At 32.7% G+C, this 21,708-nt stretch overlaps 1 protein-coding gene across 2 annotated transcripts in view; it reads right to left on the bottom strand.

Moving 5' to 3' along the window:
• The window catches only part of LOC127727977 (uncharacterized), a 67,552-nt gene that overhangs the window by 18,972 nt on the left and 26,872 nt on the right, over window positions 1-21,708 (bottom strand). Inside the window, exons 9-10 of one of the 2 annotated variants that reach the window (XM_052235118.1) lie at window positions 18,744-18,878; window positions 3,206-8,070 (exon numbers count right to left, since the gene is read on the bottom strand). In XM_052235118.1, coding sequence (XP_052091078.1) covers window positions 7,727-8,070; window positions 18,744-18,878 — 479 coding nt within the window. In that variant the 3' untranslated portion in view covers window positions 3,206-7,726. Of the gene's footprint in view, window positions 1-3,205; window positions 8,071-18,743; window positions 18,879-21,708 lie in introns of those variants that run through there. The other variant, XM_052235119.1, reaches the window with a different exon arrangement.

Genomic DNA, 21,708 nt, shown 5'->3' with positions numbered 1-21,708 from the left:
AGATATGATTAATAGTTCTCTAAAATTAGATATGATGTAATACAGTGTATATCTATTTTCAAATTATAATCAAATATAATTAATAGTTCCAAATATTTTTTCTTTTATTTGTAACAAACTAATATAGATTTGTAACTTATCTATAAAATGTCAACAATTTTTATCTACACAATGTAATGTAATATATACATTAATAAAAATAGATTATTATCTAATTTAGGGATTTCACTTCATAATTTTTTTTTTATATATATATATAGCATTCAGAATATTAGTTTATACAAAATAACAAACAAACCTGCCAAAAAATTCTTCAAATAATTTACCAAAGAATGTCTTTAAAAAAATGAGTTATCTCCCTTTGTACAGAAATATGGTTTAACAAAGTACTCTAACATAAGTTATGGTCCATAACTCTGGACTAAATCATCAGACCGGAACACAAAATTCGAACTTGATCTATAACTTGTCATGTCAAAACTATATACCAAATATCAAATCAATATCTTCAAGAACGAAGAAAAAAAGTGTGGAAAGCTGATTTGCCGGACTGACGGATGGACAGACGGACGGACGGACAGAGTGCAAACCTAAAGTCCCCTTCGACTTCGTCGGTAGGGGACTAATAACTGAGCAAAAACAATGTCTCCAAACTTTGTTTGGGAGACTTAATTAAAAAAAAAATCTCAAATTCATAACTAATACTGCTAAAACTGATCTACAAAACAATACACTGGTTTTATAAAGTTCCAACACAAGTGATAATTCATTACTGCAATGCTTGCTAATATGAAATTAAAGGGAATAACTAATTGATTGCAATATACTTAAATAAATTGAAATAACTTGTAACATGTTCAGCACAACTATTGAAACAGTTTCTAAAACTGCTGCATATAATATACATATTACATAAATAAAATTACAACTAAAAGTTATATATATATATATATAATATAGCAATATTAATAAAAAAAATATGTAAACAATACGGTAATGAAATTAAGACATGATTCTTTCATACCGTGCTCTATGCTCTAAAATTTGTGGTTTGCTGTGACCAACGAAAACTTCAAAGGGACCTATACGACTAATTCAAAAGGCAGCCATTTTGATTTGATGAAGCCAAAATATTATAGTAAACCAGCTGTTTCACTATTAAACTAGAGGCTCTAAAGAGCCTGTGTCGCTCACTTAGGCCTAAGAGCATCTTCAACAATGGAAACTTTCCAACATTGTGGACTGAAATAGAATTCATGACAAAAATCTTTTTTTTTTGTTGATCTTGTTTTGCTGATAATTTTTTCTGTTTACAGTTTCTCTCTATTTTCTTCAGTTTTTGCCCAAAACACAAAAATTGGTAAAAAAATATCAATTAAGGTAATCACTCCTATATTAATTAAACCAACAATTTCGGCAAAGTTTTACTTATTTGTAGATCTAGTCTTGCTGATCATGTTTGCTATTTAAAGTGTCTATTTATCTTTGATAGTATTCAAGATAGTAGTCAAAAACGTATATTGGTAAAAATCGTCATTAAAGAGCAATTACTCCTACAAGGATTCGACTGATGTTTTGGGCTATTTGACTTATTTGTAGATCATGTCTTGCTGATCATTTTTGCTAATTTAAATTTCTCTATTTTATCTATTATAGTTGTTCAGATATTAGGCAAATACGCAAAAAATGGTTAAATCATGACCAAAGGGCAGTAACTCCAATAAGGGGTCGTCAGACGATTTCAAGATTGTAAACTTATTTGGAAATCTTGTCTTGTTGATCATTTTTGCTTGTTTAAGTTTCTATCAATCTATAATAGTTTTTCAGATATTATGCAAAAACGCAAAAAAAATATAAAAATCATCATTAAAGGGCATAAACTCCAATAAAGAGTCGTCTGACGATTTCGACCATGGGACTTATTATTTGTAGATCTCGTCTTGCTGATCAATCATGCTTATTTAAGTTTCTAAGAAATCGTCTGACAGTTTTGAAGTAAATAGACAATATGTAGATCTCATCATTCTGAACATTTTAGCCCCTGAGATTTTCTCAATTCATAGCGGTTTTCAAGATAATAGACCAAACTTGCATTTTACCCCTATGTTATATTTTTAGCCATGTCGGCCATTTTGATTGGCAGGCCGGGTCATCGGACACATTTTTAAAACTAGATACCCCAATGATGAGTGTGGCCAAGTTTGGTTAAATTTGGCCCAGTAGTTTCAGAGAAGATTTTTTATAAACAACGGACGACGACGACGACGGACGACGGACGCCAAGTGATGAGAAGGGCTCATTTGGCCCTTAGGCTAGGTGAGCTAAAAATGAACAGATTTATGTACACTTACTTTTAGCATTTTGATCTTTAAATTCCTAGCAAGCAACATCAACACAAACTTCCATTTTGATCTTGATCTCCAGCGTTGTTCAAAATACAACTAACGTTGCAATTTTAACTTAAGTCTTGGTGAAATATGCACAAAATTGGTAAAAATCGTCATTTAGGGGCCAATAACTACTTTAAGAAGTCAATAAAAGATTTTAGCAAATTGATTTTTTTGTAGATCTTGTCTTGTTGATCATTTGTGATGTTCAGAGTTTCTACCTGTCTATTATAATTTTCAAGGCAATTGGCAAAAACACAACAAATCAGTAAAAATTTTCATCAAAGGACAACAGCTCCAATATTTGGAGTCCACTGACGATTTCGGCCATGTCAAATTGTTTGTAGATCTTGACAGTGACTTGATGATCATGCATACTATTTTAAGTTTCTCTCTATCTATTTTACTTTTGAAGATGATAGGCAAAAATGAACAAAAAATATGGTAAAATTCCTCATTTTAGGCCAATAACTCCTATAAGAAGTCGTCGGACAGTTTCTATGTAAATAGACAGTAGGTAGATCTTATTATTCTGGACATTTCTGGCCGTCAGATTTTCACTATCTATAGGGGTTTTCAAGGTAATAGACAAAACTTTTACCCCTATGTTCTATTTTTAGCCATGTCACCCATGTTGGTTGGTAGGCATGATCATAGGACACAATTGTGTAACTAGATACTCTAATGATGATTGTGGACAAGTAGCAATCTAATTAAAATTAAATCTCCGCACTTGCTCCTCGTTGTTTATATGTCCACGCGCGACATATAAACAACGAGGAGCAAGTGCGGAGATTTAATTTTAATTAGATTGGACAAGTAGTTTCAGAGAACAATTTTGTAAAAGTTGACGTCTGATGTCAGACTTTAGACGCCAAGTGATGAGAATAGCTCATTTGACACTTCGGGTCAAGGTTAGCTAAAAGGGCTGTCCTTGATCCAACAGTTTGTGGACAAAATTTCATTTAAAGTAATTTCTACTTGGTAATCTTACAATTACTCATTGTGGGTAACTATTTGTATTCCCCTCTCGTACAGAATAAGACGTTGTTGCACCTGTTATTGCACAGAATCATTAAAATAACATGAAATTTTAAGGTTTGATTCGCCCATAATTAACAAGAGGCTGTCAGAGAGACAGCAAACCGGATTTTCCTGCAGAGGTCGAACCCTGAACAGTTGAGCAAGTATGGACACAACATTAAAGCTTAAAACAGCTCTGAATTTGGATTGTGATTGAATATTTGACACAGTATAGGTTTGTGACACAAAATGAATGTGGTCAAAGAACTGAAAAATTTGAAATCGGAAATTTACCTATTATGGTCAAATATCCAAAATCTAATAACATTGTTATCATTAGCATATCAAAAAGCCCCAAGAATTCAATTTTTGAAATGTTGATGAAATCAAACAAAAATTTAATTTAGGACCCTTTGGACCTCAATGGGGTATTATCTACTTAATCATGAAAATAAATACAGGTTTAGATTCAGCTTTTCAAAGAACCCTATATATATTCAATTTATGTTGAAATCAAACACAGTATAATTTTGGACCCCGAATTGGACCAACTTGAAAACTGGGCCCAAAATCAGAAATCTAAATACATTTTTATTTAAAGACAAACTAAGCTTAGTTTTTAAAGGAGTTTGCTTCATCAAAAAATATATATATATAGCATTCAGAAATTAAGTTTATACAGAATAACAAACAAACCTACTACAAAATTCTTCAAACAATTTAGAAAAGTAAAATGATGAAAAAAAATCCAAAATGTCATTTATCATGAATACAATATCTATTAAAAATCTATAAAACTTATCTTCAAAATGTCTAATAATGAACAGTAAATTTCAAAATTGATTTATATTGTCTTACAGATCTTATCATCAACAATTTTCAAATAAATCTGTCACTCCAATTATAATTGTGTGATAAGATATGTACCAGATGTTTTGTTATCTATTAACAGATGAAAATTATTTCAAACCACATAATGTAATCAAACTTTATATATATAATTAATAGTTCCCAATATTTTTTCTTTCATTTGTCACAAACTAATATAGATTTGCAACTTATCTATCAATGTCAACAATTTTATCTACACAATGTAAAGTAATTAAATATATCCTTTAATAAAAATAGATTATTATCTAATGAAAATGATATTTGCAAATCACAATTTCTGTTCAAAGGGAAAAATAACTCAATCATATAATAAGAATATATTTGAACTTCTAAAAAGTTGAAAACTCAAAAACGAGAGAAGCTATAAAATCGTGAAAATTGAACCTGACCTTCATTTAGTCACAGGAAACAACATATCAAAATTTGAAAAAAAAATCGTCAAAGAGTTTGCATGTTGATGAACGGACACTGTTTGGCAGCTACCCGCCCGCCGTACATCCCCAAATCAATAACTGATTTTTCCTTCGAAAATCCGGTTAAAAATTCATCATTTAAGTTTCAGTAATTTTAGCTGGATGTTCACTGTCATTTTATAAATGTCTATAAAATATATGTTAGTTCCAAAAATAACATAATAAAATTATTGGTAGGATAGCCGAAATCGACAAAGGTGTAAAATATTTCATTTACATGCAACAAAATGCTATAAAAAAAGCCTAGTACATATTGTTTTGTATAAATATGTGACATAAAACATATTTTGAATTACACAATCAAGTTTACAATAATACATTTCTGAATACATTTCTTCAAAGTTTTTTTAATTTTTTAATTTTTATTGAGTTGAACCTTTAATTCTTTTCATACAATTCATACATGAGAAAAATCCCTAGGCATCATTTCCCAGACAAAAAACCTATTACTCATAAGTATATCATATCCAACTATCGCAGTCATCACATGAATTTAACAATTCAGTTGTTGTTTATCATTAATGCTACATATATTAAACGATCATAACTTTATTTGATACATTGTGTATTTTACCACCGAACTCTGCGTTTTGAAGATTTTTCATATTTACAAATTAAATGTTTTCTTTTCTGTATTATATATCTTCATCAACAAAATAACACCAATACTTAATGTTTGGGTCATGTTTGAAGGAAATTACTAAGGCGGGCATATATGCCCAGTAACAAATATAAGATGCTAAACGTTGAGGGCAATTAATTGTTCAGTTCAGTTCAGAGATATGATTTTCTTGCTTCAAATTAAGTTTGAAAATCGAGGTACCATAACCACACAGCCTTGGTTAACTTCTTCGTAAACACTCGATAAAATTGCACTTGGATCTTCTTTAATAATCAATTTTCTCAAATTATTTATTGTAAATAATAACGGCCCAACCCCTAAAAAGGTTGACAATACATTTAATTCAAAGAAATTGAAAACAAAATCAGTCTAAGTAACAAACTTTTTGCTTCAAAATTTGATTGAAAGTTCACATTTTGTCATTAGTTAGCAAACTTTTGAAAATGGCGGCCGCTGTCAGAAGTAAACAACGACAGGACATGTATTCAATAAGTTATTAATTAAAAAGTTATATTCGAAATATTTTAGGTGTGTCTTATTGTTTTGAGAAAGAACTTATTTCACCTTCACTTTAGTATATTTATTAGAAACATTCTCTCCCACACAAAATAAAGATTTATATGCATTGATCATGCACTGTTTACACTGACATTGTAACTCGACTCGTAAAAGATATTTTGTAATTTACGATAGAAATCAAATAACTGTTGGATGCATATAGTTTTCAGTCATGAAAAAAAATGGCGACCAATTAATTTTCCAATGTAGTTGATCTTCCACATTTGTCCATGCAAATGATTTAATTTAATTTCAATGTTTATATTGCAATTAGATTTGACACGTAATTGTGAGTCTAAAAATTTCATAACGGGTTCCGCGGAACCCTGTGTCTTCCTGTGATTGCTGCTGTTAGTGTTAAAGTGTAATGTTGACTTAAAAAGTGAATCCATTTATCAGAAAAATACTGAAAATTAAAAAAAATATTTTCAAAATTTTACTTCAGACATTATCTCTTAATCATAAAAAAGCTTCTGCCAAAGTTTCATAAAATTCTATGAAGGTTTGACAAAGTAATTGATGTGTAACAAACTATAGCCACAGACTGTATCTACTTGTTAACTGGAAAAAACCACTAAGTCCATTTATCAGTAAAATAAGCAAAAAGGAAAATAAATATTTTCAAAATGTTGCTCTGGATACTGTATTTTGGTCATTATCAAGCTTCTGTCAAAATTTCATAAAATTCCATGACGGTTTGACAAAGTTATTGTTGACTGAAAAACTTTAACCTCAGACTGAGCCTGAATGTTAACTGTAAAAAAAACTAAGTACATTTATAAGTAAAATATGGAAAAATGAAAATAAATATTTTCAAAATTTTGGCCTGGATACTGTATTTTTGGTCATAAACAAGCTTCTGTCTAAATTTCATAAAATTCCATGAAGGTTTGACAAAGTTACTGATGTCTAAAAAAACTATAACCACAGACTAAATGTTGACACCGCTGACGCCGACACTGATGCTGGAATCTAGGATTGCTATGTCTCGCTTTCAGGACATAAATGTTGCAGGCTCGACAATAATACCCTAATCCATAGCTAGATTACGGAGATAAAAAGTCATAACAACGAAGTGATAAAAGAAAACAAACATGGCACCCTATCACGGTGTAAATTTTAACAAGACCTATGTAGATTAGTTTTGTCCGATTCTGATTATGAAATTATTTTATGATTTTATTTTAAATCAATAAAAGATAACCTCAAATGGATGTTAACTGAGGTGAAATGTAAATATTTTTCAATTTTCTAAACACTTATCACACGGGTAACAGGATAATTTTATATAATCCTAATTAAACCAGTAACATGCAGAGTTATCGAACGTAATTATGACTGGAATAGTTGCATATGATATGCAAGTTTTAATGACAATATCTAAAGAATTGAGAGTTGAGCTAGAAATATGTAAATAATTATTTATAAAAAAAACTGATATGACATATAATCTGATGTCACTACATCTGTTTAATGTAGCTCAAGTTATTATTATGTTACTATGTAACAAGGTCCATTCTTTGCCATGTAAAATAAAATAAAATATTTTTTTAGCAATTTATTCCAATTAATTTACAAATTTTTATTGTCAAAGTTGTCACATGGTATAGGCACTTGTCCATCATTGAAAGCACTATGGTAACCTTATGATTTCTAATTCTGGTGAACATTGGTGCTGTTTAGGAAACTGTCTCATCATTACACCAACGCTTCCTCTATTTAGTTATGGTTATTTCATATCAAAATACATCAAGTTTGGAGATACATACCACTTATTCTTTTCTACTGAAAACCTCTGTCACTTTTAAAATGGCTAATTTTAATTCTTTCTCTCCAACACTTCCATTTTCAGAAATCCAGGATGAGAACAAATTCTGTATTAATTTCCCTAGAGTTGCCTCCTTGCCTTTCTTATTTTTCCATTTATATAGCATATGATAGCACAAGTCTGTTCTATTTTCTGTTTGTATCTTGGCAACATCAATCTGATTCAAATCAAATTGGAGTGCTACACTGTTGAAACATTCAGGATTAATAGCTTTACTCAAAAATAAAATATCTTTGTCTGCTAACTGTTTATATCGGTTTTCCTGCCAAACACGTCCAATCCACTCATCTAAAATATGAAGATAAAGAGTACGGCAGGAATTCCTAAACTTGATATCACATGTCTAAAGTCATAAATTATGAAACCTTTAAAAAAGTCTTTTCCAGTTTGGTTTGACAACAATAGACCTAACAAAATTTCTCTGCATTTAGTTAAATGCAGTATTCCATAATAAAATTGTGGAAACAGGAACAGATATTATGACATTGTTTATAACAAATTTTCCAGTGGAACTTCTGTTAGGCAGAAAAAATATTCGTTGACAGTGAAATAACATTTTTTTAATGATTAATTGGATGATTGGTTTAAAAGGCAATGTAAGAACCTTCAAATCATATACATAGTTAAGTGACCAGATAATTCAGATATGATATTAATGTACTCATTAATTGTTCCCCAGATCAACCCTTTAACCTAGTAGAATTGCAGAAGGCAATACATTTAAACAAACTTTATATTTAATAGTATAAGGTAATAAGTGGGCATTTTAGGAATTATCAAAGTTTGCCATTACAAATTGTTGGTTGCAATAAATGACCCAATGTTAATTCAAAAAGACACGTCCTGCTAAAGCAAAAGACCCACTCAAAATTCAGAGACATGGAAAACAGGAAGAAGGTGTCTGACACTGACAGATCAGAAAAGAGCTCACAACTTACAACTCAGCACTGCCAAGTTGCTGACAATACACTAGTCAATGATTATTAGTCTAAAACTGTCATTTCAATCTTAATATCATCTGAAAAGTCTGAACAATAAATAAGTCAGTCATGTTCTATCTTTAAGCTGATTTCCAGACTTATCCACTGCAGTTAATTCAATTCTGTTCAGACAATTTGCTTGCAGTCAATTCATTACTGTTTAGTAGCTTTTCAGACGATATAGTATGATGTTGATGTATGCAAGTATATAACAACTTCTAAACAGTCTGTACATAATCTGAACAGATCTTATTCGACTGCAAAGGGGGGGTGGGGGAGTAAACACTATATAATAAGCTTTAGGGATGAGAAGCTGGAATAGATAACTTTTTCAAGCTTCATGGTATAATATAAGGTCGAAAATTAAAAAAAAAAAACAAAAGGATTGAAGTGCCCCCCTCCAAGTCATTCTGTTCAGTAGTACCTGCGAAAAAATGAGACACATTTTTTTTTCAATTTCATTCAGCATATTGAAACATTTAATTTTCTCGCTGTGTTGAAGACCCATTGGTGGCCTTGCGCTGTTTTCTGCTCTATAGTCAAGTTGTTTTCTCTTTGACACATTCCCTGTTTCCATTCTCAATTTTAAAGTTTTGGCAAACAGGAAGTAGGTGTCTGACATATCTGATAGTGGTCCCACATGACCAATCATCCCTGTCAAACATTTGGTAATATATATGTAGTCATTCTGTTCAGCAGTATCTGAGAAAAGTGTGACAGAAATATTTGTTTGAAGAACGGACAGACAGACATTACAAAGTAAACGTAACATAGCCCTAAATCCTAGAATGGGATATAGGAAGAATTTTTAGAAGGCAGTGCTATAATATAAAAACTGCTTCGCTGAGCGCAGCTGGATACGCCCGCAGAGGTCCAACCCTGAACAGTTGGGGCAAAAATGGACAAAATATTCAAGCTTGATACAGGTCTGAATTTGGATTGTTATTAAATATTTGACATATTATAGGTTTCTGAATAAATCTAGTCAAAGAACTTGAAATTGGTTATATGAATTGAATTTATATTCAATTAAAGATTTCTTGCTGTTGTGTAATACACTGTGCTGTTGCGCAATACTTAGTAAATCTGTTTTCAGACTATAAACAAATAAAGTTCAATTAATTCTCAATGTCATATTAGAAATTTATGAAAATCAAAAGGGAGCTTACATCTTAGATATAAACAATTTACCAAAGTTTCATGAGAATTGCTGACAGCATTTTTGAGTTATTGTCCGAACTGGAAAATCCCCCCTTTTTTAATGAATAAAACCCCATAACTCAGAAATGTAAAATGTAAAATTTATAAAATTCTAAAGGGAGCTTACATCAATAGATAGACACAATTCACCAAAGTTTCATAAGAACTGCTGAAAGCATTTTTGAGTTTTTGTCCAAAAACTGGAAAATCCCCCTTTTTTATGAATAAAACCCTGTAACTTGGAAACGTAAAATCTAAAATTTATAAAAATCGAAAGGGAGCTCATGTCAATAGATATAAACAATTCACCACAATTTCTTGCAAGTTGGTGAAAGCATTCTTGAGTTATTGTCTGAAAACTGGAAAATCCCCCTTTTTTTTAATGAATAAAACCCCATAACTCGGAAACGTAAAATCTAAAATTTATAAAAAACAAAAGGGAGCTCACGTCAATAGATATAAACAATTCACCAAAGTTTTATGCAAATTGGTTAAAGCGTTTTTGAGTTAATGTCCGACATGTTGACGACGGACGGACAGACAGACGGACGGACGGACAGAGGTATACCATAATACGTCCCGTAAACGGGCGTATAGAAACTAGAGGCTCTCAAGAGCCTGTGTCATTCACCTGATTCTACTTTGGTTTTAGAAATCATGTAAAAATAGATTAAAATCATAACAGATACCCTAATAATGATTGAGGCCAAATTTGGTTTAATGGCCCTGTAATTTAATCAAAAGCAGAAGAATTTTAGTAAAATTTACAGAAATTACCAATAAATTAATTGAAATTGTAGAAAATGACTTTATAAGGACAATTACTTCAACAAGATGTCAATTGACAATTTTGCTCATGTTGACTTATGTGTAGATCTTCTTTTCTTGATATTTTTGAAGTTTACAGTATATCTCAATCTATAAAGATACATGTATTAAGGTCTTCATCAGCACCTCATAAGGAACATTCATTCCATGTTTGGTTTCATTCTATTCAGTGGTTCTCTAGAAGAAAACATTTGTATGTATTTCCCATAGGGTCCTATGTTAAACTTACTCCCCCTGCTGGCAGCCATCTTGGATGACAAATCAGCTACAAAGTAACAACACTTGGTCAGCACCTCAAAAAAACATTCATACCATGTTTGGTTTCAATCCAAAAAGCGGTTTTCTAGAAGAAGACATTTGTATATATTTCCCATAGGGTCCTTTGTTAAACTAAGTCCCCCATTGGCAGCCATCTTAGTTAATGGATTTGCTTCAAAGTAACAACACTTGGTCATCACCTCATTAGGAACATTCATGCAATGTTTGGTTTCATTCCATTCTGTGGTTCTTCAGAAGAAGACTTTTGTATGTATTTAACATAGGGTCCTTTGTTAAACTAAGTTCCCCGCTGGCAGCCATCTTGGATGATTGATTGGCTACAAAGTAACAACATTTGGTTAGCACCTCATAAAGAACATTCATGCCATGTTTGGTTTCATTCCATTCAGTGGTTCTCTAAAAGAAGACATTTGTATGTATTGTCCATGAGGTCCTTTTTAAACTAAGTTCCCTGCTGGCAGCCCTCTTGGATGATTGATTGGCTACAAAGTAACAACACTTGGTCAGCACCTCATTAGGAACATTCATGCCATGTTTGGTTTCATTCCATTCAGTGGTTCTCTAAAAAAAACATTTTTATGTATTTCCCCATAGGGTCCTATGTTACACTAGTCCCCGATGGTGGCCATCTTGGATGATTGATCACCTACAAAGTTACAACACTTGGTCAGCACCTCATAAGGAACATTCATGTCATATTTTATTTCATTCCATATAGTGGTTCTCTAAAAGAAGATATTTGTATGTATTTCCCATAGGGTCCTTTGTTAAACTAAGTCCCCCTCTGGCGGCCATCTTGGATGATTGATTGGCTACAAAGTAACAACATTTGGTCAGCACCTCATAAAGAACATTCATGCCATGTTTGGTTTCATTCCATTCAGTGGTTCTCTTAAAGAAGACATTTGTATGTATTTTCCATAGGGTCCTTTTCAAACTAAGTTCCCCTCTGGCAGTCATCTTGGATGATTGATTGGCTACAAAGTAACAACACTTGGCCAGCACCTCATTAGGAACATTCATGCCATGTTTGGTTTCATTCCATTCAGTGGTTCTCTAAAAGAAAAAAATTGTATGTATTTCCCCATAGGGTCCTATGTTAAATTAAGTCCCCGCTGGCGGCCATCTTGGATGATTGATCACCTACAAAGTTACAACACTTGGTCAGCACCTCATAAGGAACATTCATGTCATATTTTATTTCATTCCATATAGTGGTTCTCTCAAAGAAGATATTTGTATGTATTTCCCATAGTGTCCTTTGTTAAACTAAGTCCCCCTCTGGTGGCCATCTTGGATGATGGATCGGCTTCAAAGTACTAACACTGGGTTAGCACCTCAAAAGGAACATTCATGCCATGTTTGATTTCATTCCATACAGTGGTTCTCTAAAAGAAGACATTTGTATGTATTGTCCATAAGGTCCTATGTTAAACAAAGTCCCCTGCTGGCGGCCATCTTCGGTGATGGATCAGCTACAAAGTAACAACACTTGGTCAGCACCTCATAAGAACATTCATGCCATGTTTGGTTTCATTCCATTCAGTATTTTTCTAAAAGAAAACATTTGTATGTATTCCCCATAGGGTCCTATGTTAAACTAAGTCCCCGCTGGCAGCCATCTTGGATGATTGATCAGCTTCAAAGTATCAACACTAGGTCAACACCTCATTAGGAACATTCATGCCATGTTTGGTTTCATTCCATTCAGTGGTTCTCTAAAAAAAACATTTTTATGTATTTCCCCATAGGGTCCTATGTTACACTAGTCCCCGATGGTGGCCATCTTGGATGATTGATCACCTACAAAGTTACAACACTTGGTCAGCACCTCATAAGGAACATTCATGTCATATTTTATTTCATTCCATATAGTGGTTCTCTAAAAGAAGATATTTGTATGTATTTCCCATAGGATCCTTTGTTAAACTAAGTCCCCCTCTGGCGGCCATCTTGGATGATTGATTGGCTACAAAGTAACAACATTTGGTCAGCACCTCATAAAGAACATTCATGCCATGTTTGGTTTCATTCCATTCAGTGGTTCTCTTAGAGAAGACATTTGTATGTATTTTCCATAGGGTCCTTTTCAAACTAAGTTCCCCTCTGGCAGTCATCTTGGATGATTGATTGGCTACAAAGTAACAACACTTGGCCAGCACCTCATTAGGAACATTCATGCCATGTTTGGTTTCATTCCATTCAGTGGTTCTCTAAAAGAAAAAAATTGTATGTATTTCCCCATAGGGTCCTATGTTAAATTAAGTCCCCGCTGGCGGCCATCTTGGATGATTGATCACCTACAAAGTTACAACACTTGGTCAGCACCTCATAAGGAACATTCATGTCATATTTTATTTCATTCCATATAGTGGTTCTCTCAAAGAAGATATTTGTATGTATTTCCCATAGTGTCCTTTGTTAAACTAAGTCCCCCTCTGGTGGCCATCTTGGATGATGGATCGGCTTCAAAGTACTAACACTGGGTTAGCACCTCAAAAGGAACATTCATGCCATGTTTGATTTCATTCCATACAGTGGTTCTCTAAAAGAAGACATTTGTATGTATTGTCCATAGGGTCCTATGTTAAACAAAGTCCCCTGCTGGCGGCCATCTTCGGTGATGGATCAGCTACAAAGTAACAACACTTGGTCAGCACCTCATTAGAAACATTCATGCCATGTTTGGTTTCATTCCATTCAGTATTTTTCTAAAAGAAAACATTTGTATGTATTCCCCATAGGGTCCTATGTTAAACTAAGTCCCCGCTGGCAGCCATCTTGGATGATTGATCAGCTTCAAAGTATCAACACTAGGTCAACACCTCTTAAGGAACATTCATGCCATGTTTGGTTTCATTCCATTCAGTGGTTCTCTAAAAGAAGACATTTGTATGTATTGTCCATAGGGTCCTATGTAAAACGAAGTCCCCTGCTGGCGCCCATCTTGGGTGATGGATCAGCTAAAAAGTAACAACACTTGGTCAGCACCTCATAAGGAACATTTATACCATGTTTGGTTTCATTCCAATCAGTGGTTCTCTAAAAGAAAACATTTGTATGTATTTCCCATAGGGTCCTATGTTAAACTAAGTCTCCGCTGGCGGCCATCTTGGATGATTGATCACCTACAAGGTTACAACACTTGGTCAGCACCTCATAAGGAACATTCATGCCATGGTTTATTTCATTCCATTCAGTGGTTCTCTAAAAGAAGACATTTGTATGTATTGTCCATAGGGTCCTATTTCAAAATAAGTCCCTCTCTGGCGGCCATCTTGGATGATGGATCGGCTTCAAAGTAACAACGATTAGTCAGCACCTCATAAGGGAACATTCATGCCATGTTTGGTTTCATTCCATTCAGTAGTTCTCTAAAAGAAGACATTTGTATGTATTGTCCATAGGGTCCTATGTTAAACAAAATTCCCCCGCTAGCGGCCATCTTGGATGATGGATCGCCTACAAAGTTACAACACTTGGTCAACACCTCATAAGGGACATTCATGCCATATTTTATTTCATTCCATTTAGTGGTTCTCTAAAAGAAGATATTTGTATGTATTTCCCATAGGGTCCTATGTTAAACTAAGTCTCCCTCTGGCAGCCATCTTGGATGATGGATCGGCTTCAAAGTAACAACACTTGGTCAGCACCTCATAAGGAACATCATTCATGCTATGTTTGGTTTCATTCCATTCAGTGGTTCTCTAGAAGAAGTTCAAAATGTAAATAGTTATCGAGGACAACGACGGACGACGGGTGATGAGAAAAGCTCACTTGGCCCTTCAGGCCAAGTGAGCTAATAAGAAGATGTGCTATGATTGCCAATGAGACAATTATCAACCATAGACCAAATGACATAGAATATTAGATGTAAGCATTTATAGGTCATTGTATTGCCTTCCAACAATGAGCAAAACCCATACCTCATAGCAAGCTATAAAAAGCCCTGACATGACAAATGTAAAACAATTCAAACAAGAAAACCAAGGGACTTATTCTTATTCAAAATAATAAACACAAACAAATATGATAGACAGGAACCCACGACAACCATCGAACTACAGACTCCTGACTTGAGACAGGCACATACAGAATATGGCAGGGTTAAACATGCTTGTAAGCGCTCAACCCTCCTCAAACCTGGAACACTTGTGCAACAGTCTAACACAAGAACAAACTGTAACAAGAGTGCACACGCTGAAATGTTTCCCCTGTTTTACTGACCATTGATTTTATGTTATAAAGGTTTTACTACAAGTATCACATAAACTTAACACTTTTAAAGAACCATGACAATGAGTGAGGTCAAGGTCAGATAAAAACTGTCACACAGACATGTACACCTAACAATTATTCCATACACCAAATAAAGTTGACCCATTGCTTATGGTTATTGAAAAACAGACAAAAACACAAAAAAATAATGTTAACCAATGAACCATAGAAATGAGGTCAAGGTCAGAAGATACTGGCTAGACAGACATGTACACCTTACAATCATTCCATACACCAAATATAGTTGATCTATTGCTATTAGTATTTAAAAAACAGACAAAAACACAAAAACTTAACACTGACCAATGAACCATGAAAATGAGGTCAAGGTCAGATGACACCTGCTAGACAGACGTGTACATCTTACAATCATTCCATACACCAAATAAAGTTAACCTATTGCTTACAGTACTTGAAAAACAGACCAAAACACAAAAAAATTAACAATGACCAATGAACCATGAAATGAGGTCAAGGTCAGATGAAACCTCCCAGTCTGACATGTACCCCTTACAATCATTCCATACACCACATATAGTTGACCTGCTGCTTGTAGTATCTGAGAAACGTCCCTAATCACGTAACTTTAACATTGATCACTGATCCATGAATTGAGGTCGAGGTCAGGTTAACCCTGTCTGACGGACATGTAGACGTTGCTATAAACCCATATACCAAATATAGTTATCATATTACACATAATAAGTGAGAAATACACATGACAAAAAAATTGTTATTTTTTTTCAAGCAGTTACTGAACCATGAAAATGAGGTCAAGGACAATGGGCATATGACAGACGGAAACTTTGTAACATAAGGTATCTGCATACAAGGTATGAAGCATCAAGGTCTTCTACCTTCTGAAATATAAAGCTTTATACAAATAGTTAACGCCACTGCCACCGCCGGATAGTAAAACCTATGTCTCGCATACTTCGACTTTCGTCGCAGGCGAGACAAAAATCAGTTCAAAAGGACTTGACTAATCAGGTTGACACAAAGGGAAAAAAAACAGTGACTTAAAAAATAAATAATACACAAAATACCGATCTAAGAGTTAATAAAAACTAGTTCAAAGCTTTAGTAAACAAACATGAAAATATATTTTATATTATTGCGAACCCAATGAAAGTTTTCCACAGTGCCATCTCTATCTTGACCAGGTATTTAAACTTTTGCAAGTTCACCTGTCCTATTGAATGAATACAAAAGCTATTTTTCTCTGTGTAGTTTATTCACTGGGACCTTTAAATTTCTTCTAAGAGAAATCTATCACTCATTGATTAATTTACCTGAGTAAAACAAATTTCTTATATATAGACAAAAATACTTTTTTTATACTCATTAACTGCGTGTGATGATGTATTCATTCAATATTAATAATATATTTTCATTCAGTTTAATATAAACATTGATTCAATCATAAAAAGTTGATTTCAAACAAAAGTTTTATCAATGTTCCTATTGAAATTTGATTTTTTTTTGTCTAGTTATAGAATACATTTAATAAAATACTGTAAACCAACTTATTTTCACAGAAAGTTATTCATGTTAACTTATCCCTTTTATTTCTATAAATCTATGTCTGAGAGGATTATTTATTTTGACATTTTTTCACAAACCTTTAAGCTTGATTAGAATAAATGTACATTGAAGTACAGTCTAAATGGATAATAAGAGTAAATATTAGCATTGTCACTTTCATAGTTTTTTTGGTCCAACACAAAAAAAATAATTTGAAAGTCACAAATTTCCATAGGAACATAGCAAAATTTAATGTCAAAACATTGGAACAAAATTATGAAAAGCTGTAGACAATTTAGTAAAAATTGGTAAATAATGCAAATAAAGTAAATCAGTTTATTATGGCTAATATTGCAAATAGCCAATGCAGACAACTTACCCTAATACATTCTAGAAGCCTACTAAATTATTAGATATTGAATAAATCAACATCACATATAGTTTTGTGTGTCCTTATTTAGTATTGGTACATGTATTTTTATCATTGAGAGTTAAATTTTTTGTTCAGGTAAATTAATCAATGAGTGATAGATTTCTCTTAGAAGAAATTTAAAGGTCCCAGTGAATAAACTACACAGAGAAAAATAGCTATTGTATTCATTCAATAGGACAGGTGAACTTGCAAAAGTTTAAATACCTGGTCAAGATAGAGATGGCACTGTGGAAAACTTTCATTGGGTTCGCAATAATAACTTTTAAAAATTACAAATAACAAATAAAGCATGGTCCCCACATCAAAATATGTACATTTAATTCATTACAATTTTTAGAAAAAAAAGTAGGCAGCTTCAATATTTTTTTTTATTGAAGAAAACAAAGAAAGAGCACTTTGAAAAGTTTGTGTTTACTATATCTTAATTATATTATTGCAAACCCAATGAAAGTTTTCCACAGTGCCATCTCTATCTTGACCAGGTATTTAAACTTTTGTAAGTTCACCTGTCCTATTGAATGAATACAATAGCTATTTTTCTCTGTGTAGTTTATTCACTGGGACCTTTAAATTTCTTCTAAGAGAAATCTATCACTCATTGATTAATTTACCTGAGTAAAAAAATTTCTTATATATAGACAAAAATACTTTTTTTATACTTATTAACTGTGTGTGATGATGTATTTATTCAATATTAATAATATTTTTTCATTCAGTTTAATATAAACATTGATTCAATCATAAAAAGTTGATTTCTAACAAAAAGTTTTATCAATGTTCCTATTGAAATTTGATTCTTTTTTTTTGTTTATATTTTTAGTTATAGAATACATTTAAGAAGATCTTAATTTGAACATCATAATTTTCAAGTTTTTATTCATGTCAAACAAATTTTTTTTAAAAGGAACAATGTTGAAAGTTTTGTCAGAAATCAACTTTTTATGATTGAATCAATGTTTATATTAAACTGAATGAAAATATATTATTAATTTTGAATAAATACATCATCACACGCATTTATTGAGTATAAAAAAAGTATTTTTGTCTATATATAACAGATCATTTTTTTACTCAGGTAATTTAATCAATGAATGATAGTTTTCTTTTAGAAGAAATTTAAAGGTCCCAGAGAATAAACTACACAGAGAACAATAGCTATTGTATTTATTCAATGGGACAGGTGAACTTGCAAAAGTTTAAATACCTGGTCAAGATAGAGAGGGCACTGTGGAAAACTTTCATTGGGTTCGCAATAATTTGAAGTAAATAGTGATCTAACAGTCATTATTTAGATTTGATAAGGAGAAAGATTGTTGACTAAAACTACTTTCAATAAGATTCTGGCGGCGACAACAACTATATGATGTCATGAATATATAAAAATCTCAGTTCTGTTTACATGGTTAAGCTATTTAATAGAATTTGATAAATCTTACCAATTGTAATTTGCTCAACAGGCACAGGTCTTGTTTTCCCAGGACTCCTCTGAAGTGAAACGATTTCTTTCTCTCTAACATGCCAACTGTGATTCTCTGCAGCACCATTATTCATGCTTGAGTGGTTACAGGGATCTATATAATACATGAATTTATGTAAAAAGGGATATCAGAAGAAACTACACAAAACAATTTCAAGTGATATATATACATCACAAGTTCACAAGGCAGCAGATTTGGATTTATCATTTCTGTAAACCAACTTATTTTCTCAATTGACTTATTTTAGCTACTGTAGAGATAAACAAGAGTGCACACGCTAAAATATCACGCCTGCTTTACTGACCATTGATTGTATGTTGAAAGTCTTAAAGATAAAGGTTTTACTACATGTACAAGCATCAAATAAACTTAACATTGTTAAAGATCCATGACAATCAGGTCAAGGTCAGACAAATCCTGTCAGAAAGACATGTACACCTTACAATTATTCCTTACACCAAATATAATTGACCTATTGCTTATGGTAATTGAAAACAAACCAAAACACAATAACTAATGATTGACCAATGAACCATGAAAATTAGGTCAAGGTCAAATAACTGAAAGACAGACATACATATGTACACCTTACAATCATTTCAAACACCAAATATACTTCACCTACTGCTTATAGTATTTAACAAACAGACCAAAACAAAAACTGAAAATTGACCAATGATCCATGAAAATGAGGTTAAGATCAGATGATACCTGCCAGACAGACATGTATACCTTACAATTATTCCATACAACAAATAAAGCTGACCTATTGCTATTAGTATTTAAACTAGAGGCTCTCAAGAGCCTGCAGTGTCGCTCACCTGTATTTACTGATGCTTTGGAAATCATGTAAAATAAGGTAAAAATCATAATTAATAGTATTAGATATTAGATATTATAATGATATCTAAGATAATAACAAAAAAATTTTTGTAAAATTACTAACTCAGGGGCAGCAACCCAACAACAGGTTGTCGGATTCGACTGAAAATTTCAGGGCAGATAAATCTAAATCTGATGAACATTTTTGCCACCTGTCAGATTTGCTCTAAATGCTTTAGTTTGAGAGATATAAACCAAAAACTGCATTTTACCCCTATGTTCTTTTTTTAACCAAGTCGGCCTTGATGGTTGGAAGGCGGGGTCATCGGACAAATTTTTTAAACTAGATACCCTAATGATGATTATGACCAAGTATGGTTAAATTTATCTCAGTAGTTTCAGAGAAGAAGATTTTTGTAAAAGATTACAAAAATTTACGAAAAATTGTTAAAAAATTACTATTAAGGGCAATAACTCCTAAAGGGGTCGACTGACAATTTTGGTCAAGACAACTTATTTGTAGATCTTACTTTGCTGAACATTATTGCTGTTTACAGTTTATCTCTATCTATAATAATATTCAAGATAATAACCAAAAACTGCAAAATTTCCTTAAAATTACCAATTCAGGGGCAGCAACCCAACAACAGGTTGTCAGATTTGTCTGAAAATTTCAGGGCAGATAGATCTTGACCTGATAATCAGTTTTACTCATGTCAGATTTACTCTAAATGCTTTGGTTTCAGAGATATAAGCCAAAATCTACATTTTACCCCTATGTTCTATTTTTAGCCATGGTGGCCAACTTGGTTGGTTGGCGGTGTCATCGGACACATTTTTTAAAATAGATACCCTAATGATGATTGTGGCCAAGTTTAGTTAAATTTGGTCCAGTGGTTTCAGAGGAGGAGATTTTTGTAAAAAGCTAACGACGACGACATCGACGGACGACGGACGCCAAGTGATGAGAAAAGCTCACTTGGCCCTTCGGGCCAGGTGAGCTAAAAACAGACCAAAATACAATAACTTAACATTGATCATGAAAATGAGGTCAAGTTCAGATGATACCTGATACACAGACATGTACACTTATATTAGACCTATTGCTTATAGTATTTGAAAAACAGACCAAAACATAAAAAACTTTACATTGACCAATGAACCCTGAAAATAAGGCCAAGGTCAGATGAAACCTGCCAGACTAACATGTACCCCTTACAATCATTCCATACACCACATGTACATGATATAGTTGACCTACTGCTTATAGTATTTAAGAAGCGGTCCTAATCACGTAACTTTAACCTTGATCAATGATCTATGAAATGAGTTTGAGGTCAGATGAACCCTGTCTGATGGACATGTAGATTTTGTAAGGAACCCATATACCAAATATAGTGATCCTATTTCTCATGATAAGTGACAAATTCAAATAACAAAAAAACTATAATTGTTTTTTAAGTAGTTGCTGAACCATAAAAACAAGGTCAAGGACAATGGATATATGACAAATGGAAACTTCATAACATAAGGTATCTGCATACAAGGTATGAAGCATCCAGGTCTTCTACCTTCTGAAATATAAAGTTTGATACATATAGTTTACATCGTCATCACCTCCAGATAATACTCCCTATGTCTCGTATACTGTGACAAATGTCACTGCCAAGACAAAACTAGCAGTAATATAAATTATCATAAATATGTCAAACTTGTTTCTTGTCTTATATATAAGTATACCAAAAAAAATCTGAAAATAAATTGTTGTGAAATAAACAAAGTAAAGAAAGTTCATGGTTTATAGTATTCTTCATCATGATTTATATTATTCTGTTATTTAAAATAAATGGGGAATGTGTCCATGGGACACAAATGATGCCCCCGCTTGCATACCACATTATAAAGGGACATAACTCAAGAACAGTAAAAGTGACACTACCAAAATTCAAACTTGATCTGTGTATTGTGGTAATAAACATTGTGTACAAGATTCGTAACGTTTAGTTGAAGCAAACTTAAGTTAGAGAACGGAAACGAAAAATTCAGCAATTTTTCCATTTGTAAAGGGGCATAACTCTAGAATGGTAAAAGTGACACCACC

The sequence above is a fragment of the Mytilus californianus genome, unplaced genomic scaffold, assembly GCF_021869535.1.
Source record: "Mytilus californianus isolate M0D057914Y unplaced genomic scaffold, xbMytCali1.0.p SCAF_2, whole genome shotgun sequence".
NCBI lineage: Eukaryota > Metazoa > Mollusca > Bivalvia > Mytilida > Mytilidae > Mytilus > Mytilus californianus.
Note: the sequence above shows the minus strand (reverse complement) of the source record. Positions and strands in the feature narration are given on the sequence as shown.